Consider the following 22,417-nt stretch of genomic DNA (forward strand, 5'->3'; position numbering starts at 1 on the left):
TTCTACTGATTTGAGTTTTGTCTCTTTTTTTCTTAATGAGTCTGGCTAATGGTTTATGAATTTTGTTTATGTTCTCAAAGAAGCAGCTTTTAGTTTTATTGATCTTTGCTATCGTTTCCTTCATTTCTTTTTCATTTATTTCTGATCTGATCTTTATGATTTCTTTCCTTTTGTTAACTTTGGGTATTTTTTGTTCTTCTTTCTCTAATTGCTTTAGGTGTACGGTTAGGTTGCTTGGGATTTTTCTTGTTTCTGGAGGTAAGATTATATTGCTATAAACTTTCCTCTTAGAACTGCTTTTGCTGCATGGCATAGGTTTTGGGTCGTCGTGTCTCCATTGTCATTTGTTTCTAGGTATTTTTTGATTTCCTCTTTGATTTCTTCAGTGATCACTTCATTATTAAGTAGTGTAGTGTTTAACTTCCATGTGTTTGTGTTTTTTACATATGTGTTCCTGTAATTGGTAGCTAGTCTCATAGTGTTGTGGTCATAAAAGATACTTGATATGATTTCAGTTTTCTTAAATTTACCAAGGCTAGATTTATGACCCAAGATATGATCTATCCTGGAGAATGTTCCATGAGCACTTGAGAAAAATGTGTATTCTGTTGTTTTTGGATGGAATGTCCTATAAATATCAATTAAGTCCATCTTGTTTCATGTATCATTTAAAGCTTGTGTTTCCTTGTTTATTTTCGTTTTGGATGATCTGTCCATTGGTGAAAGTGGGGTGTTAAAGTCGCCTATTGTGATTGTGTTACTGTCGATTTCCCCTTTTATGCCTGTTAGTATTTGCCTTAATGTAGTGAGGTGCTCCTATGTTGGGTGCATAAATATTTACAATTGTTATATCTTCTTCTTCGATTGATCTCTTGATCATTATATAGTGTCCTTCTTTGTCTCTTGTAATAGTCTTTATTTTAAAGTCTATTTTGTCTGATATGAGAATTGCTACTCCAGCTTTCTTCTGATTTCCATTTGTATGGAATCTCTTTTTCCATCCCCTCACTTTCAGTCTGTATGTGTCCTTAGGTCTGAAGTGGGTCTCTTGTAGACAGCATATATTTGGGTCTTGTTTTTGTATCCATTCAGCCAGTCTGTGTCTTTTGCTGGGAGCATTTAATCCGTTTACATTTAAGGTAATTATCGATATGTATGTTCCTATTCCCATTTTCTTAATTGTGTTGAGTTTGTTATTGTGGGTGTTTTCCTTCTCTTGTTTTCTCTGCCTAGAGAAATTCCTTAGCAGTTGTAAAGCTGGTTTGGTGGTGCTGAATTCTCTTAGCTTTTGCTTGTCTTTAAAGTTTTAATTTCTCCGTTGAACGTGAATGAGATCCTTGCTGGGTAGAGTAATCTTGGTTGCAGGTTTTTCTCTTTCATCACTTTAAATATGTCCTGCCAGTCCCTTCTGGCTTGCAGAGTTTCTGCTGAAAAGAACAGCTGTTAACCTTATGGGGATTCCCTTGTATGTTATTTGTCGTTCTTCCCTTGCTGCTTTTAATATCTTTTCTTTGTATTTAATTTTTGACAGTTTGATTAATATGTGTTTTGGCATATTTCTCCCTGGATTTATCCTGTATGGGACTCTCTGCACTTCCTGGACTTGATTGAATATTTTCTTTCCCATATTAGGGAAGTTTTCAAGTATAATCTTTTCAAATATTTTCTCAGTCCCTTTCTTTTTGTCTTCTTCTTCTGGGACCCCTATAGTTTGAATGTTGGTGCGATTAATGTTGTCCCAGAGGTCTCTGAGACTGTCCTTGATTCTTTTCATTCATTTTCTTTATTCTGCTTTGTGGTAGTTATTTCCACTATTTTATCTTCCAGGTCACTTATCTGTTCTTCTGCCTCAGTTATTCTGCTATTGATTACTTCTAGAGAATTTTTAATTTAATTTATTGTGTTGTTCATCATTGTTTGTTTGCTGTTTAGTTCTTCTCGGTCCCTGTTAAATATTTCTTGTATTTTTTCCATTCTATTTCCAAGTTTTCGCATCATCTTTACTATCATTGCTCTGAATTATTTTTCAGGTAGACTGCCTATTTCCTCTTCATTTGCTAGGTCTGGTGGGTTTTTACCTTGCTCCTTCATCTGCTATGTATTTCTCTGTCTTCTCATTTTGCTTAACTTACTGTGTTTGGGGTCTCCTTTTCACAGGCTGCAGGTTCATAGTTCCCATTGTTTTTGGTGTCTGCCCCCAGTGGGTAAGGTTGGTTCAGGGGATTGTGTAGGTGTCCTGGTAGAGGGGACTGGTGCCTGTGTTCTGGTGGATGAGCCTGGATCTTGTCTTTCTGGTGGGAAGGACTGCTTCCGGTGGTGTGTTTTGGGGTGTCTGTGAACTTAGTATGATTTTAGGCAGCCTCTAATGGGTGCCTAATGGGTAGCATTGTGTTCTTGTCTTGCTAGTTGTTTGGCATGGGGTGTCCAGCGCTGGAGCTTGCTGGTTGTTGAGTTGAGCAGGGCCTTAGTGTTGAGTTGGAGATCTCTGGGAGAGCTCTCGCTGACTGATATTACGTGGGGCCAGGAGGTCTCTGGTGGACCAATGTCCTGAACTCAGCTCTCCCTCCTCAGAGTCCCAGGCCTGACACTTGACTGGAGCACCAAGACCCTGTTAGCCACACAGCTCAGAAGAAAAGGGAGACAAAAAAGAAAGAAAGAAAAATAGAATAAAAGAAATAAAGTTATTAAAATAAAAAATATATATTAAAATAAAAAAGTAATAAAAAATAAAAAAGAGAGCAACCAAACCAATAAAGAAATCCACCAATGATAACAAGTAGTAAAAACTAAACTAAGATAAACATATAAATCAGAATCTAGTCAGTTGCATACAGCAAACCCCACGTCTACAGCTGCTCTCGAAGTCCACCGCCTCAAGTTTGGGATGATTCGTTGTCTATTCATGTATTCCACAGATGCAGGTACATCAAGTTAATTGTGGAGATTTAATCCACTGATCCTGAGGCTGCTGGGAGGGATTTCCCTTTCTCTGTTCACACAACTTCTGTTGTTCAGCTTTGGATTTGGCTCTGCCTCTGTGTGTAGGTCGCCCTCTGGCATCTGTTCTTCACCCAGACAGGAGGGGGTTAAAGGAGCGGGTGATTAGGGGGCTCTGGCTCACTCAGGCCGGGAGCAGGGAGGGGTACGGAATACGGGGTGAGCCTGTGGTGGCAGAGGCCAGCGTGATGTTGCAACAGCCTGAGGCGCACCGTGTGTTCTCCCGGGGAAGTTGTCCCTGGATCACGGGGTCCTGGCAGTGGCGGGCTGCATAGGCTCCCGGGAGGAGAGGTGTGGATAGTGACCTGTGCTTGCACACAGGCTTCTTGGTGGCGGCAGCAGCAGCCTTAGTGTCTCACGCCCGTCTCTGGTGTCCACACTGATAGCCATGGCTCCTGCCCATCTCTGGAGCCCATTTAGGTGGTGCTCTGAATCTCCTCTCCTCACGCACCCAGAAGCAATGGTCTCTTGCCTCTTAGGCAGTTCCAGTCTTTTTCCTGGAATCCCTCTCATCTAGCTGTGGTGCACTAGCCCCCTTCAGGCTGTGTTCATGCAGCCAACCCCAGTCCTCTCCCCGGGATCTGACCTCTGAAGCTTGAGCCTCAGCTCCCAGCCCCCACCTGCCCCAGAGGGTGAGCAGACAAGCCTCTCGGGCTGGTGAGTGCTGGTCAGCACCAATCCTCTGTGCGGGAATCTCTCTGCTTTGCCCTCTGCGCCCCTGTTGCTGTGCTCTACTCCGTGGCTCTGAAGCTCCCCACCCCCACCGCGTTTCCACCAGTGAAGGGGCTCCCTAGTATGTGGAAACCTTTCCTCCCTCACAGCTCCCTCCCAGAGGTGCAGGTCCCATCCATATTCTTTTTTTTTTTTCGGTACGTGGGCCTCTCACTGTTGTGGCCTCTTCCGTTATGGTGCACGGGCTCTGGACGTGCAGGCTCAGCGGCCATGGCTCACGGGCCTAGCCGCTCTGCGGCATGTGGGATCTTCCCGGACCGGGGCACGAACCCGTGTCCCCTGCATCGGCAGGCGGACTCCCAACCACTGCGCCACCAGGGAAGCCCCCCATCCATATTCTTTTGTCTCTGTTTTTTCTTTTTTCTTTTGCCCTACCCAGGTGCATGGGGAGTTTCTTGCCTTTTGGGAAGTCTCAGGTCTTCTGCCAGCATTCTGTAGGTGTTCTGTAGGAGTTGTTCCACGCGTAGATGTATTTTTGATGTATTTGTGGGAAGGAAGGTGATTTCCATGTCTTACTCCTCCGCCATCTTGAAGGTCCTGAGTATAGCAATTTTCAAAGGCTTTTCGGCCAGGCCAAGATGATAGAACACAGGGAAGGAAGCCAGTGATACACACAGCTGCTTCTGAGCCAGAGAGAAAGTCTTTAAAGTTCCCTCAGAGCTAAGATGACAGGTATCAGTGCTAACCTTGAGGTTTGAAAGGTTCTCAAGTTAATTACGGGAAGACATCATGGAATGGTCCTCCTCTGACTTCCTTTTACCTAACCAACGTCTAGTTGTTCCACATCTTCCCATTGTGAGGGTCATGAGCACAAGTTTTTTGTGTAGCTCTGTAGCTGGGCTTGGGTCTGAACATGAGGCTCACGTCTCAGAAAAAGTCAAGCTGCTGAAGCTGCTGAATTCTTCACTCCTCCTCATGGCTCATCCACACACCCTTGCTGGCCTTCTCTGAGCTTCAGGGCCTGGTGTGAAGGGAGCCTCCCAGTTCCTTTTTTTGATCTATCTCCCTGTTCTCTAGCCCTTGCCTTGAATTGGTCCTCAAAATTTGATGCAGAAGTGCCACTGAGGAGATGATTAAAATGACAGATCCCTGTTCCCACCTCCTGAGAGTTTTTTTAAAAAATTGAAGTATAGTTGATTTACTACGTTGTGTTAGTTTCAAGTGTACAGCAAAGTAATTTGGATATATATATATATATATATATTCTTTTTCAGATTCTTTTCCATTATAGGTTTTTACAAGATACTGAATATAGTTCCCTGTGCTATATAGTAGGTCCTTGTTGTTTATTTGTTTTATATATAGTAGTGTGTATTTGTTAATTCCAGTCTCCTAATTGATCCCTCCTCCTGAGCTTTTGGTTCCATCCTGGTGGCACTGAGAGAATCTGCACTGTAAACAGCTCTAGGCTGAGAAACCCTGTCTGAAACATCATCTTTAAAATAAAGGGATAGGAGTTCTTTCCATCTCTGACCTTCTAGAAATCCAGGCTTTTTCACATGTCTTATCTTAGTGACTCAGGGCTGACTTACAGATAATCTGGTTCACCTTCTCTGGAGTTGTCTTCACCATCTTTTGGTCTTTTCCATCTTCTCACCAATGTATTCCACTCCAGTTTCCTCTTATTGGCCCCCCTTTTTCTTTGTGGATTCTGCAGGAGTGAATTAAAGGATTATAGGAAGGTAGAATGTCTAGTCGTATGAGGAGCCCCTTCTGTAATTTTACCTCCCCATGCCTAGCTTCAGTGTGAAATAGGTGGAGAGGTAAACTTCTCTCCCACTTTTTGAGTGTTTGGATGGTCATCCTGTGGTCACGGTTCATACAGCTCACAATGATGCTTGGGTACCACACGTTCTTTTTTTCCTGTGGTGCTGGGACTACTTATCACTGTGCCTGATGCCTTTCCATCTCTTAAATTGGGATGAGTCACTGAGTTATTTCTCCTTTGTAGATGCAGAAAATGAAAAGATCCTGCTTTTCCTTATCCCCAAGTCTTGTTGGTGATCGGGTTCAGTATATAACTCAGGACTAGTGAGCTGGGGGTCAGTACACCTGGAAAATCTACTGACTTCTGGCAACACATTTGTCCATTTTCTCTCTCAGAAATACTCCAGGGCACTGTTCTCTGTGGAGGTGCAGTTATTGGTATTATAAACATGCCTCCCCTTCTTCACGATCTTCTTCCATCTGCCTCAAACATCTCACAAGAGGACTTTCTAGGCAGTTGTTTTATAGGAACTGGGGCTTCGCATTAGGTTGGAATCTGTGTGGGAAGAAGAACTGTTGGGAGAGAGGCATACCCATTGTCATCTGTATGACCTTGAGCTAATCACCTTGTCCAAGAGGATTTCATTACATTTATCAGAATTACAGTTCCGTAGCTGCACAGGACATTTAAACCTGTTCTCTGCCTCTTGCATGAGCCAGATACTGCTTTCTGTGATTTTCACATCCTTGGTTTGAAAACCACGTGAGTTCAGTGTGACTGTAAATTAACAGGAAGCCAAAAGCTCTGAGAGGGAGACTGCGGGAGGTCAAGGGTGCTTCCTCCTCTAGGCGCCTCACAGTCCCACTCCCGGCACCTCCCTCAGAGGTTCTGGGTTGTCATCTGAAGTCAGCTGGCATTTTTCCTGTGCACAAACTGCCAGCATGGATGCACCAAACACAGAGGGAAAGGCATCAGTAATATCAAAAGAGGCAGGGTGGGAGGATGGATCTGAACACGTGGAGAGAGGAATGTTCCTATAAGACAGGGACACTTGGCAGTAGAGCCAGTGAAAAGTGGTACCATTTATGTAAAGCAAAATGCCACCCATCAAGCAGAATGTGTTAATTCTCTCTATTCCTGGCTATTTATGACTTTTTGTCCAAGACTCAATACACGTCTGTAAAAATAAAAAATGGAATCGACCCCATCTGTTAGGTAGAAGGCGGGCTGTTCTTGGGCAAAAAGGTAAGAAAGTATTACCAGCATATCGCTGGAGAATTCCAGAGGCTGAACACAGAACTTTGAGTACGACTTTGCCCCTTCCGTATTTTCCCTTTTTTGAGTTAGTTGTATGAGGGTGACTAATTTTATGGAGATGTTTAAAATTATATTTAAATTAATTTGAGTTTAAGGAGTTTCTGTTCTGACGGATCACCCAGACTATCCTGCTTGAAAACAAAACAAAACAAAATAACAAAACCTGTTTTCCAGGGCAACTTTCCCTTTCAGTTCTGCCGGAGGTGGTCCAGGGCTCACAGCTGGTTTCCCGAGCGACTGCCACAAGAGGGCGACAACGTCACGGTAGAGAAAGGCCAGCTGCTCCTGTTGGACACCAACACCAGCATCCTCAACTTCCTGCACGTGAAAGGTTTGCGGAATTTGGAGATGGGGGTGGCATTATTATATATGATTTTATCATTTTAGGGGCAGAAGGAAGGGGAAATTTTTGGATAAGTTCCAGCCCTTGGTTGACAATTTATTCTCAGACCAAATTGAGATTTCCCTATGAAAGGAAGAAGTGGTCAGAAGGTTCAAAATGAAAGCCCTTTCTTTTGACTCTTAAAAGCACAGAGCTTGATTATTTTAATTTTTCAAATGCAAGAGGGTGATCAGTGTTCTCCAAGAATATGCTTCTTTATTCAAGTCCTTTGTATTCATGCTTGTCCCTGGCAGCACTCACGATATAGCAGAAGGCTCTGAAATCAGTTAATGCTGCTGCCTTTGAAATTCTCTGCCAAGAAAGCAATGCCTTCCTGCTTTTACCCTGTTGTGGTTTTGACTTCCTTGTCCCGTGGAAAGTCATATAAATAGGCTTCCTTATTGCAAAACCGGCCACATAGCTCTAGGGTCTGGGAATTGCGGAGAGACTGAGAATTCAAATTTTAACTCCTCCCCCTCATTACCAAGTGACTAAGTCAGTTGTTTCTACCTCCTCATGAGTTTGTTTCCTTATCTGTTAAATGAGAATAAAAATCATTGCCTCCTTCAGTGGCAGATAATAACGAATGGTTATCAAAGGGACTCTTGTTCACTGGCAAATGTGATTAGTTACAGAGATCTATAAAACTGCACTAAAACACCATTCTGTACTATAAATATATTTAACATTTACAGGAGCATTTGTTCTTGTTAAAGTAAGCTTGTGGCTATATGAGGGAGAATAAAATATTTTACAGAGGATAAACTGATGGAGTGTTACTACCCGTCTCTTACAGGTGGACTTATTAGGAATTTTACATTCTTTATTCTGCAAGCTTATTTTTTTTCCCTCTGGTAGCAAGGAGAAGATTTCAGGCAAATCAATTAATTAGTACCCTTTAGGAAAACGGCCTGTGAGCTTGAGCTCCTGACCTGTCTTTTTGGTGGTGGTTGTGTGTGTGTGTAGCCAGTGGCTACGGGGAGTACTGACTTATTGACAGCTAGCAGCTACCTAAGGACTGGCAATGACAAAAGAAAATTACAGACTTCAAGTCTCAGCTCAGAGAAAAGATGCTCTTTACAGGCCTTTAACCAGGATTCTCGCCACAGGAGTCAAATCCTGTTGGAGGATGGGATGCCCTTCAGGAGCTCAAGGGTCTTTGCCTGATATTGATACAATTTGGGAGAAGTTTTGCAGCTAAAAGTCCTCAAACTCAGCCCATCTGAGTCTCTGGATATCCTAGTAGTTCCAGGTAAATGTTCCAGCAAGGAATGGTGTTTGTTGATAGGGCCAGAGACTGAAGATGGAGAAGAGGCATCAGAGGAGAACAGAGGGCAAGGGAAAGGCAGAGGTATGTGGATACCTGTCCCTGTCTTCCACTCTTGGAGATTTCAAGATCCTAGTAACCCAGATACTTGCCCCAAGCTGTCACCTTTCAGTGGTGGTTATTCCTAAATGTTCCTGTTCAGGCAATACTTCACTCTCATTATTTAGAATAAGTGACTAGGTTTAGAAGGGCTAACCCTCATCCCATGGAGAGGGAAAGTCTGTTATGTGAAGCATCCCCCCCATTGGTAGGATCGTGAGGATAGGTGGTGGACACCTGTTTCTGTACAAACAGGAGTTGTTGGTAGGGAGCAGGGTTGCCTAGAGTGAAAGTAAGATTTTAATCACAGAGATATGGGTCATGGGTTCTAGAAAGCATGAGAACTGGGAAAGGACGCAGATGAAATTTGGTTCAACAGATGACTTGTGAATGCTTATTAAGTGGCCCAGGAGCTCTGTGTGAGACACAAGAAGTGAGGAATAATGCTTAACATGAATAATGTGCGTTACTACTAAAGAAAAAGTAATTAGGGAGCAAATATAAAAGAGTAAAATGTCTAGTTCTAAAACACGTGATGTAGGAGGTAAGGCAGAATGTAGACAGAAGTAATCCGAGTGTCCAGGGTGTAAGATTAGAGTTGGATAGTGGAGAGGAGGTGAAGAGCATGTACTTTGTACATGAGACAAGTTTTGATCGTGTAGACATCAATATACACACAGATTCAATGTGGGAGGAATTTCCCCATCTCACTTAATAGCCAGTGGCTCAGGCCAAAAACCTTGGTGGCACCCTAGATATCTTTCTTCTTCTTATATTCCATGACCAATCCATCAGTGAGTCTTACTGGCTGAATCTTCAACATGTGTCCCATTAGTACCAACCTAGTCCTATTCAACCTAACTTTTGGCTGGGACCATTTCAAACAACTTCTTAACTGGTTCCCATGTTTCTAATTTTTTTGTCTTCTTTAGTAGCAGAACTGCAGTTTTGTTTTGTTTTGTTTTGTTTTTTGTGGTACGTGAGCCTCTCACTGTTGTGGCCTCTCCCGTTGTGGAGCACAGGCTCTGGACGCACAGGCTCAGTGGCCATGGCTCACGGGCCTAGCCGCTCTGCGGCATGTGGGATCTTCCCGGACTGGGACACGAACCCGTGTCCCTTGCATCGGCAGGCGGACTCTCAACCACTGTGCCACCAGGGACGCCCAAGAACCCCAGTTTTTATTTGGGGCAGCAGTGTATCCAGCTAAAATGTTATATTTCCTCATCTCCTTTGTAGGTAGACATAGCCTGTGGCTAAGAGCTGGCCAGTGATATGTAAGGGGAAGAGTGGTGCAGGACATCTAGGACATTTCTTAAAGTAGAGCTGGCTTAGTAGGAGGCATGCCCTATTTGTCCCTCTTTCTTTCTCCTCCCTGCTTCCTGGAATGTAAATGTGATAGCTACATTTTCAACTGCCATCTTGGACCATGAGTTGACTTGCTAAGAATGGAAAAATAGGGAATTCCCTGGAGGTGCAGTGGTTAAGAATCTATGATTCCACTGCAAGGGCACGGGAACTAAGAGCCCACATGCCCCTTGGTGTGGCCAAAAAACAGAATGAGGAAACAGAAGAATGGAAGAAACCCGGGACTCTGATGTCATACTAGCATGGCACCTGGGGCTGCCCACCTCTGAAGTACTTTTTGTGATAGAAAAATATGCCTTCATGTGTTTAAGTCATTGGTATTTGACTTTTGTGCTATATGCTAAAATAATCCCCAATAGTTTATTGTCCACACCCTTTAAAATATGTCAGATCTTATCTCCTCAACCACCCCTACCCCAATGGCTTCTCATCTCACTAGGAATAAGGTTCACACCATTATTAAACTTCTGATCCTTTCATTGACCTTGCCTTCCTGATTCACTCTGCTCCAGCTCTTCTGTGAATATACCAGTGACACACCTGCCTCACGGCCTTTGCACATAATGCCCTTTGCCTGGAATATTCTTCCTCTAGATATTTATGTGTCTAGCTCACTTATTTCATTCTCTCTTTGAGAAAATGTCAACTTATTAGAGAGGACTTGCCATCTTTTCTAAAATTATAGCAATCCTATTACTCCATTTATTTTGCTTTACTTTTCTTCATATCATTTATCACTACATGAGATACTATAATTTACTTGTTTATTTACAGTTCATTTCCTCTGCTAGGATAAGCTCAAAAAGGCAAAGAACTTCCATCAATTATTTACTGCTGTCTCTTCAGTGTCTAGGACCGTGCCTGACTCATGATGTGGGCTCAAAGTACATGTGTTGATTTTTGAATGGGTGGACAAGTAAAATGGTGCAGAATTCAGATCCCAGATGAAATTTAAGAAGTATAATTTTGAAGTTCTTCCTCTCTTAAATATCACTTTTCTCAACTAATTTGCTTTTACTGTCCTTAGTTGTGCTCACTGATATCTGTCTATATACGTATATACACACATAAATACATAAATTTACATATATTCACATACATACACATGTATACACATCTACACATCTACATAAAAAAGTATATCTTTATGAGTTAGAAATACAAAATCCACTGCTAAGTTATTTTTTGTTTGTTTGTTTCTAAAAGACATATGAAGAAGGCTTTCACTGGGGAAGAACCCCAGCTCTCAACTATCTGGTTGGTATGGTGTAGCTCTCAACCCCTAATGTCTTCTCTTCGTCTATAATAGGTGTGAAGATACTTGAAGGACAATAAAAATCTATTCAAGTATAAGATTGAATTGTTATCATCATCATCAATAACAGCAATTCACTCTCTGAGTATCTGTTACTGTCTGTCTTTTTCATACCCATTCATGGTATCAGAAAAATAGCTGTGTGAAATTTTCTTTATTTTTTGATACCATCTATGGGATGAAACAAGTCATGAAAATTTTCAAGCCAAAAAATAATTTATTCAAAAGATTTTAACGGGGCTTCCCTGGTGGCGCAGTGGTTGAGAGTCCGCCTGCGGGGGACGCAGGTTCATGCCCCGGTCCGGGAGGATCCTGCATGCCGTGGCCATGGCCACTGGGCCTGCGCGTCCGGAGCTTGTGCTCCGCAACGGGAGAGGGCACAGTGGCGAGAGGCCTGTGTACCGCAAAAAAAAAAAAAAAAAAAAAAAGATTTTAACGAACAAGATATAAAATATTGTAGTGGAAGTACTTTCTCAGCCATTTCCACAGTATTATGAAGAAAACATTCCACATGAAGTATGTACACACTTTGAAAGGATTAGTGCTAAATAGAAGTGAAACTAGATCACCTAGGAACTACATTTGGAACTACTTTATGAAGATACTGCATCCTCCATATTTTCTCCATTCATGGAAACCAGAATCCCAGTATATACAGGGACCAGGCTTCTCCATCAGGAAAACAAACAGTTCCACATATGGCTCTTGAGAGTTCTGAACTCTCTGTGCCTTCCTTATGTTTATATAGAACACACTTTTTTTTCTTACAAGTAAAACTTATAGTAGAAAGGAGGATTATAAATTTCTTTGAGGCAATTGAGAAATGGCACCCAAAGACTAAGTTTTCACCGTTATTTATGCTGCTGTATGTACTGATTCCTGAACTTTTTGGAAAAAATGGCACATTGTTTTGTGATGCTGATAAGAGCTTCAGCTATATCTCTTATGATTTCATCTTAATTAGCAAAAGGCCTAGAACTTTTGTCTACTTACCATTTTGATTTCTTCCCTCCATTCCTTCTTCTCTCCTTTTTTTTTTTTTTAATTATTTTTTAGGAGGTACTGTTAAACACAAAAGAGAATTAACCCCATCAATTAATACTAATGAGCTGGGATGGAAATAGGCATATTGCCTTGATTTAGTTAATTATATTTTTCATTCTTTTATGTTAAGATGCCCAACGGCCATAGACATCGCTGAATTTATTATTTTATTCCAGGTAATTATGATGAGCCATAATAACAGAGACGGAACGTTACCCTCTTGTGTACACTATTATGGATTCTGGGCAAGGATCTTGGGCTTATGGTCTGTAGCTGGGGAAGCATCCATATTTTCTGAATGAAGCAGTGACTCTCTGTCCTGGTGGTCAAGCAGCTTGATGTGAAGTGGTCTAGAGCTGATGACTAATAAAGGGTCAATTAGGGGAGGATGAGCTCTAGAAACCCCTCTTCCCTTGGCATTGGGCTTTCAAGAGGAAGACATTTTGTAGTTTCTTATTACTCACAGTACCTTCATTTTACAAGGCTTGAGCAGAAACTTGTGCTGTTTAATAGTGCACTGGCTTCCTTTCATGCGATTTTCTATTTCTTGGTCTACTGGTGTATATCAAAGCAGTTAAATGCTTGGCAGGCTTTTGAGCCAGAAAGAACTGAGTCTGAATCTGGGCTCTGCTTCTTACCGGCTTTGTGACCTTGGGCAAGTTGCACAGCCTTTGTAAGCCTCAAGTTTCTCCTCTTTAGAGTAAGGCCTGTTTTAGTAATAGCAGCAGGGACAGCAATTGCTAACGTTTACTGTTTGCTATTGTGTAGCCATACTACAATGTATCACCCAACGCTTATGGATGTTCTGGGTACTAAATGAAAGAATGTTTCTAAAGCCCTTAGTACAGGGTCTGGCCCAGCACAAGCATTCAGTTCATGTTAGTTGTTGTTTCTTTTGGATTGAAGGGAATAACAGAAGAGATGGCTGCATGTCAGGCCTAAGTTGCAATTTTATTTACAGCTAGTGGCTGCTTCTATATACAAAGCAAACTGGATTACTCAAAGAATTAGCTGGGCAATAAAGACCTCAGATGGCTTCTGCCTCTGTTATCTTCAGAATGCATATTGAAGTGTTTTTCTACGGCAAGAGAGGGAAGGATACAGAGGTGGAAGTAGCAGAGTTATCCATGAGGTTGCCTTCATTCTCCTTGGCATTTTGACTTTGTGGAAGTGTGTTTTTCTGCTGCAGTTGGGAATGTGGTCTCGTTTTCTTCAAACTCTTTCTTTTATTTCACAGTTCTGAGGACACTCAGATCTTTTTAGTCTGTTATACTGGTGATTTCTATAGTCTAGCAATGCATATTCTTGGTTTATTGAGATGAGCCATCTTTTCTTGACCAACTACTGGGTTCATTGTAGAGTTTCTTTTTTAAAAATTAAAAAATTTTTTATTGTGGTATAAATGACAAATTATATAAATTTCAGGTGTACAACATACTGATTTGGTATTTGTATATATTGCAAAATAATCACCACAATAGTCACCATAGATAGGTACAAAATTTTTTTTCTTTGTGTTGGGAACTTGCAAGATCCACTCTCTTAGCTACTTTCAAATATACAATACAGTATTATTAACTGTAGTCACCATGCTGTACATCACATCTCCAGGACATGTTCATTTTATAACTAGAAGTATGTACCTTTTGACCCCCTTCACCCATTTCGCCTACCCCTCATCCACCCACGTCAGTCAACCACCAGTCTGGTCTCAATATCTGTGAGCTAGATTTGTCTGTTTTTTGTTTGTTTCTTTGTTTTGTTCTTTTCTTTATCTTCCACATATAAGTGAGATCAAATGGCATTTATCTTTTTCTGACTTATTTCACTTAGCCTTATGCCCTCAAGTTTCATCCCTGTTGTTGCAATGGAAAGATTTCATTCTATTTTATCACTAAACAATATTCCAGTGTGTGTGTGTGTACACATACACACGTATATATACACCACATTTTAATTATCCATTCATTAGGTTGTTTCCATGCCTTGACTATTGTAAGTAATACTACAATGAACATAGGGGTGCATATATCTTTTTGAAGTAGTGTTTTTGTTTTCTTCAGATAGATACCCAGAAGTGGAATTGCTGGATCATATGGTAGTTCTATTTTTAGTTTTTTGAGGAACTTCTATACTCTTTTCCACAGTGGCTGCACCAACTTAGATTCCCACCAACAGTGTAGGAGAGTTCCCGTTTTTCCCACATCCTCGCCAGCTCTTGTTATTTGTTGTCTTTTTGATAATAGCCTCTCTAACAGGTGTGATGTGATATCTCATTGTGGTTTTGATTCACATTTCCCTGATTATTAGTGATGCTGAATACTTTTTCATGTGCCTGTTGGCCATCTGTGTGTCTCCTACAGTTTCTTCATCTTAGTCAAGGGTTTGAGGATTTCAGAGTGAGGTATTAAGTGCTGTATCCAGCACAGCCTTTTTATCCCAGGGTTTGTACACTTGGTTCCTTCTAATTAGAACCAAACCGACCTCAGTTTCAGTAGGTGCATGCTTCACATAATGCTTTACAATGCAGTGATCTGGGAATGCTGTGAAACAGGGCTTCCTGGGACATCCTGTGTGGTCTCTCTGTGCATCAGGACCCTGGGAGTTACGGGGCAGGTTACCCCGTGTCTGCAGTTTTAAGACTTCACTGAGAGCAGCTTGGATTTAAAGGAAATCCATCTGAAGGCATTGGATACAAATGAAATACCCTGTTAATATTTTTTTCCCTTCTTCTCCTAACTATAGAATGTCTTGGTCAACATAGGAGGGTTTTGTGAACTGATAAAATTTGTTTCAAATGGGTAAGTTTAAAACAACTTATGTGCAAGTTGGCTGCAAAAGGAGATTGAGTGAATTGACTCTTCTTCCAGCTGAAAGCTACCCTTCAAGGCAGGAAATTGGATGATTATGTACAGACAAGGTGACAAGGTTGTCTGATTGGGGCTGGGTCAGCAAACAGGGGGCCTGAGTTCAAATATGAGGCACCCATGGACTTTCCTGTGGCTTTGGGTAAGGATCTGGGCCTCAAATCAGTGCACAAAATGGAAATGGTGGTGACTTCCTCCCTTTACAGGAGGAGAGTGGCTTGTATAAATGTCTACCAGCTGTTAATGTTGTTCATCTGTAGCCCTGAGAGGGAAGTGTGGTAAAGGAATTGGTAAACTTCCTTCCCATAGTTTCAAGCATGGTGCTGAGAAGGGCCTGGGCTGTGCAGTGATCTTAAGTGGAAGCCAGATGGAGAAGTCAGCACCAGAAAACATTTACCTGAGTTTTGTGAAATCCACCCTTAACTCCCTTAATTTTGTGCATCTCTATGTGTCAGTCTTTTCTTGGTGACAAATTGGTGTTACTTATTTTATGAGTGGGGACCTTGCTTATATCCAAAGCTAAGTAGATCATTGATAGAATTTTTCATAGGCTAAGAACTTTAATATCGTTCATATACAACTCATATAACTTTTATATGAATTGCTTTTATGTTAATTCTTTACAAAATTTAATATTAGGGTGTGTTTTTTCTGCCCTTTACCTTCTGGCAATGTGCAATCTAGGCAAGTAAGCTGAAGAAAGCAGGAGCCAGGTCTGTTTTTGCTCACCTTTGTATTGCCAGGATCATTATACTTCCAGGCACATAGTAGGTACTCAAATAATTGTTGAATGACTGAATTTCTGACTGGAAGAGGCAGATTAATGTTGGTTGTGAATTTCTCTGTAATCAGAGTCCTTCCTGGTATCCTCAAATGTTAGTGGATTAGTCCAGACAGTGACCAATTTCATTTACTATTTGTGTATCAGGAGATCAGAGACAAAGACTTTTTAATGTGGGGGGACACTTGGCTCTGAAACCCCTTATTTTTCCCAGTCAGACAATGACTTACAATATTTACCTCCAGAGAACAGTCCCAGACATACTTGATTAGCCTTAAATGAAAGATAAGCCACTGCTATGAGAAAGGACTTGCTTTCAGTAGATGGGCAGACAGACAGATAGATAGATATTAAACAATTTACAGTTTATGTCTTGACAACTTGGATGTTGTAACATGAAAAATGCTATTGAAAGGGACCAGTCCTTTCCTACCGCAGAAGCTACAATATTTTCAGTAACAAAAGATAAATATTTCAAACATCCTTCCTTAAAACCCTTCTGGGACTTTCTGTTAGCCTTTAACATCAAGTCTAAACACCATGATATGGCTTACAATGTCCTTCAGGACTTGGTCTCTCCTTACCTCTCTACCTCATTTGTTGATTAATGATTCTCACATCCTGTTTATCCAGACTGGGAGTGAAGTTAGAAATCTGGGATGCTTATGTATCTGGGATTCTTGTGCAGACTGAAATATACTGAAGACAACTTTTCATTATTATCATTTCCCATGTACTGTAATATTCCTGGGGGTCAAGTAAAGGTAGGATGTACGCTCATTTTTTAAATAAGTACTATGAACGACTATTATTGTTCATTTCTAAAATTATTATGTTGTAGCTGAATCATGGTTACAATACTCAGAGAATAATTATATTTGGAACCTTTTAAATAACAGATTGCTCAGAGAAACGTATCAGGTTGCAGGGCTGGTAAAAAAATGTGATTGGATCAATGCTAATTGACCTTTGATACAGAGAAAGAAGGAGATTATTTGAATCAGTGGGTATCTTGGTAGTTACGGAGATTTTTACCTGCCTGGAGAAGACAGTTTCTTCCCCGTTTTCTCCTTTCTTTCTGAGGCCTTACGTGACTTTCTAAGAATCCATGGAACAGCTGAGGGGCTTCAGAACTTAAATATCAGAAACTTTGTTGGTAAAAGGAAGTTTTGATTTTCTCGAGGTAGAAAGGAAATCAAGGTTTAGTTAACTAGTAATTGACAACAGTAGCTATAATAAAAGGCATTTATTTACATCTCAGTGTTTTGAATTCCTTTAAATGTTTCTCTTCCACAAATATGTTTATACTTTGTAATTAGCATAGAGTTAATTCATTGATAAGGTTAACTTCATGAGTTTTATGTTTTATAGAAAAAGTAAAAGGCTGAGTCATCACCATTATCTTCTTTCTTGGTTATCTGTAAAGTTGGCCAGTTCACTAAAACCAAGGTATTTCTATTCACCTGGAGCAATTAAACTTCACTGTGACCTTCTGAAAGTGTATTTTTAATATTTTTATTATGGCACCTAGCAGAAGGGCTTGGAAATAACAGCAAATGTTAGTTGAACGACAAAGTGAATTAATCTGCAATTCCATCTTTCTATTTTTCAACCTGTTTTAGACTATGGACTATGGACATCTAGAACAAGCTTCATTTACCTAGAGCAGTGGTTCTCAAAGTGTGCTCCCTGATCAGTAGCAAGAGCATCGTCTGGGAGCTTGCTAGAAATGCACATTTTTGGGCCCCATAGCAAATGTACTATGAGGGGGCAAGGTCCACCAATCTGTGTTTTAAGACCTCTGGGTGTTTCTGATGGACTCAAGTTTGAGAACTACGAGCCTAAAACAATAGAGGGAACCATATAGGACTGTCAGGACTGGAAACCAATTAAGCTGGCCCAGCTACTCTCTCCTTTTTTTTTAAACATCTTTATTGGAGTATAATGGCTTTACAATGGTGTGTTAGTTTCTGCTTTATAACAAAGTGAATCAGTTATACATATACATATGTTCCCATATCTCTTCCCTCTTGCGTCTCCCTCCCTCCCACTCTCCCTATCCCACCCCTCCAGGCAGTCACAAAGCACCGAGCTGATCTCCCTGTGCTATGCGGCTGCTTCCCACTAGCTATCTATTTTAGGTTTGGTAATGTATATATGTCCATGCCTCTCTCTCACTTTGTCACAACTTACCCTCCCCCCTCCCCATATCCTCAAGTCCATTCTCTAGTAGGTCTGTGTCTTTATTCCCAACTTACCCCTAGGTTATTCATGACCCTTTTTTTTTTTCTTAAATTCCATATATATGTGTTAGCATACGGTATTTGTCTTTCTCTTTCTAACTTACTTCACTGACTTACTTCACAGACTCTAGGTCCATCCACCTCACTACAGATAACTCAATTTCGTTTCTTTTTATGGCTGAGTAATATTCCATTGTATATATGTGCCACATCTTCTTTATCCATTCATCCGATGATGGACACTTAGGTTGCTTCCATGTCCTGGCTATTGTAAATAGAGCTGCTGCAATGAACATTTTGGTTCATGACTCTTTTTGAATTACGGTTTTCTCTGGGTATCTGCCCAGTAGTGGGATTGCTGGGTTGTATGGTAGTTCTATTTGAGTTTTTTAAGGAACCTCCATACTGTTCTCCATAGTGGCTGTATCAATTTACATTCCCACCAACAGTGCAAGAGGGTTCCGTTTTCTCCACACCCTCTCCAGCATTTATTGTTTCTAGATTTTTTGATGATGGCTATTCTGACTGGTGTGAGATGATATCTCATTGTAGTTTTGATTTGCACTTCTCTAATGATTAATGATGTTGAGCATTCTTTCATGTGTTTGTTGGCAATCTGTATATCTTCTTTGGAGAAATGTCTGTTTAGGTCTTCTGCCCATTTTTGGATTGGGTTGTTTGTTTTTTTGTTATTGAGCTGCATGAGCTGCTTATAAATTTTGGAGATTAATCCTTTGTCAGTTGCTTCATTTGCAAATATTTTCTCCCATTCTGAGGGTTGTCTTTTGGTCTTGTTTATGGTTTCCTTTGCTGTGTAAAAGCTTTGAAGTTTCATTAGGTCCCATTTGTTTATTTTTGTTTTTATTTCCATTTCTCTAGGAGGTGGGTCAAAAAGGATCTTGCTGTGATTTATGTCATAGAGTGTTCTGCCTTTGTTTTCCTCTAAGAGTTTGATAGTGTCTGGCCTTAATTTAGGTCTTTAATCCATTTTGAGTTTATTTTTGTGTATGGTGTTAGGGAGTGTTTTAATTTCTTTCTTTTACATGTTGCTGTCCAGTTTTGCCAGCACCATTTATTGAAGAGGCTGTCTTTTCTCCCTTGTATATTCTTGCCTCCTTTATCAAAGATAAGGTGACCATATGTGCGTGGGTTTATCTCTGGGCTTTCTATCCTGTTCCATTGATCTATATTTCTGTTTTTGTTCCAGTACCATACTGTCTTGATTACTGTAGCTTTGTAGTATAATCTGAAGTCAGGGAGCCTGATTCCTCCAGCTCCATTTTTCAGTCTCAAGATTGCTTTGGCTGTTCGAGGTCTTTTGTGTTTCCATATAAATTGTGAAATTTTTTGTTCTAGTTCTGTGAAAAATGCCATTGGTAGTTTGATAGGGATTGCATTGAACCTGTAGATTGCTTTGGGTAGTAGAGTCATTTTCACAGTGTTGATTCTTCCAATTCAAGAACATGGTATATCTCTTCATCTATTTGTGTCATCTTTAATTTCTTTCAACAGTGTCTTATAATTTTCTGCATACAGGTCTTTTGTCTCCTTAGGTAGGTTTATTCCTAGATATTTTATTCTTTTTGTTGCAGTGGTAAATGGGAGTGTTTTCTTAATTTCACTTTCAGATTTTTCATCATTAGTGTATAAGAATGCCAGAGATTTCTGTGCATTAATTTTGTATCCTGCTGCTTTACCAAATTCTTTGATTAGCTCTAGTAGTTTCCTGGTAGCATCTTTAGGATTCTCTATGTATAGTATCATGTCATCTGCAAACAGTGACAGCTTTACTTCTTCTTTTCCAATTTGGATTCCTTTTATTTCTTTTTCTTCTCTGATTGCTGTGGTTAAAACTTCCAAAACTATGTTGAATAAGAGTGGTGAGAGTGGGCAACCTTGTCTTGTTCCTGATCTTAGTGGAAATGGTTTCAGTTTTTCACCGTTGAGGACAATGTTGGCTGTGGGTTTGTCATATATGGCCTTTATTATGTTGAGGAAAGTTCCCTCTATGTCTAATTTCTGCAGGGTTTTTATCATAAATGGGTGTTGAATTTTGTCGAAAGCTTTCTCTGCATCTATTGAGATGATCATATGGTTTTTCTCCTTCATTTTGTTAATATGGTGTATCACATTGATAGATTTGCGTATATTGAAGAATCCTTGCGTTCCTGGAATAAGCCCCACTTGATCATGGTGTATGATCCTTTTAAAGTGCTGTTGGATTCTGTTAGCTAGTATTTTGTTGAGGATTTTTGCATCTAGGTTCATCAGTGCTATTGACCTCTACTTTTCTTTCTTTGTGACATCTTTGTCTGGTTTTGGTATCAGGGTGATGGTGGCCTTGTAGAATGAGTTTGGGAGTGTTCCTCCCTCTGCTATATTTTGGAAGAGTTTGAGAAGGATAGGTGTTAGCTCTTCTCTAAATGTTTGTTAGAATTCGCCTGTGAAGCCATCTGGTCCTGGGATTTTGTTTGTTGGAAGATTTTTAATCACAGTTTCAATTTCAGTGCTTGTGATTGGTTCGTTCGTATTTTCTATTTCTTCCTGGTTCAGTCTCGGCAGGTTGTGCATTTCTAAGAATTTGTCCATTTCTTCCAGCTTGTCCATTTTATTGGCATGGAGTTGCTTGTAGTAATCTCTCATGATCCTTTGTATTTCTGCAGTGTCAGTTGTTACTTCTTCTTTTTCATTTCTGATTCTATTAATTTGAGTCTTCTCCCTTTTTTTCTTGATGAGTCTGGCTAATGGTTTATCAATTTTGTTTATCTTCTCAAAGAACCAGCTTTTAGTTTTATTGATCTTTGCTGTCATTTCCTGCATTTCTTTTTCATTTATTTCTGATCTGATCTTTATGATTTCTTTCCTTCTACTAACTTTGGGGTTTTTTTGTTCTTCTTTCTCTAATTGCTTTAGATGCAAGGTGAGGTTGTTTATTTGAGATGTTTCCTGTTTGTTAAGGTAGGATTGTATTGCTATAAACTTTCCTCTTAGAACTGCTTTTGCTGCATGGCATAGGTTTTGGGTCGTCGTGTCTCCATTGTCATTTGTTTCTAGGTATTTTTTGATTTCCTCTTTGATTTCTTCAGTGATCACTTCATTATTAAGTAGTGTAGTGTTTAACTTCCATGTGTTTGTGTTTTTTACATATGTGTTCCTGTAATTGGTAGCTAGTCTCATAGTGTTGTGGTCATAAAAGATACTTGATATGATTTCAGTTTTCTTAAATTTACCAAGGCTAGATTTATGACCCAAGATATGATCTATCCTGGAGAATGTTCCATGAGCACTTGAGAAAAATGTGTATTCTGTTGTTTTTGGATGGAATGTCCTATAAATATCAATTAAGTCCATCTTGTTTCATGTATCATTTAAAGCTTGTGTTTCCTTGTTTATTTTCGTTTTGGATGATCTGTCCATTGGTGAAAGTGGGGTGTTAAAGTCGCCTATTGTGATTGTGTTACTGTCGATTTCCCCTTTTATGCCTGTTAGTATTTGCCTTAATGTAGTGAGGTGCTCCTATGTTGGGTGCATAAATATTTACAATTGTTATATCTTCTTCTTCGATTGATCTCTTGATCATTATATAGTGTCCTTCTTTGTCTCTTGTAATAGTCTTTATTTTAAAGTCTATTTTGTCTGATATGAGAATTGCTACTCCAGCTTTCTTCTGATTTCCATTTGTATGGAATCTCTTTTTCCATCCCCTCACTTTCAGTCTGTATGTGTCCTTAGGTCTGAAGTGGGTCTCTTGTAGACAGCATATATTTGGGTCTTGTTTTTGTATCCATTCAGCCAGTCTGTGTCTTTTGCTGGGAGCATTTAATCCGTTTACATTTAAGGTAATTATCGATATGTATGTTCCTATTCCCATTTTCTTAATTGTTTTGGGTTCGTTATTGCAGGTCTTTTCCTTCTCTTATGTTTCTTGCCTAGAGAAGTTCCTTTAGTATTTGTTGTAAAGCTGGTTTGGTGGTGCTGAACTCTCTCAGTTTTTGCTTGTCTGTAAAGGTTTTAATTTCTCCATCAAATCTGAATGAGATTCTTGTTGGGTAGAGTAATGTTGGTTGTGGGTTTTTCTCCTTCATCACTTTAAATATGTCCTGCCACTCTGTTCTGGCTTGCAAAGTTTCTGCTGAAAGATCAGCTGTTAACTTTATGGGGATTCCCTTGTGTGTTATTTGTTGTTTTTCCCTTGCTGCTTTTAATATGTTTTCTTTGTATTTAATTTTTGATAGTTTGATTAATATGTGTCTTTGGCCCAGCTACTCTTTTCCCAAAGAACAGTGGAAAAAAATCTGTC

The 22,417-nt window shown here is 40.2% G+C and overlaps 1 protein-coding gene across 23 annotated transcripts in view; it reads left to right on the forward strand.

Moving 5' to 3' along the window:
* The window catches only part of PKHD1 (PKHD1 ciliary IPT domain containing fibrocystin/polyductin), a 623,301-nt gene that overhangs the window by 131,489 nt on the left and 469,395 nt on the right, over nucleotides 1-22,417 (forward strand). For all 23 annotated transcript variants that reach the window (XM_029242351.1, XM_029242350.1, XM_029242348.1 and 20 more), the window contains one exon: nucleotides 6,929-7,085. In XM_029242351.1, the coding sequence (XP_029098184.1) occupies nucleotides 6,929-7,085 (157 nt within the window). The remainder of the gene's footprint in view (nucleotides 1-6,928; nucleotides 7,086-22,417) is intronic.

Source organism: Monodon monoceros, unplaced genomic scaffold (assembly GCF_005190385.1).
Source record: "Monodon monoceros isolate NGI ecotype Baffin Bay Population unplaced genomic scaffold, NGI_Narwhal_1 Super_Scaffold_3, whole genome shotgun sequence".
Classification (NCBI taxonomy): Eukaryota; Metazoa; Chordata; class Mammalia; order Artiodactyla; family Monodontidae; genus Monodon; species Monodon monoceros.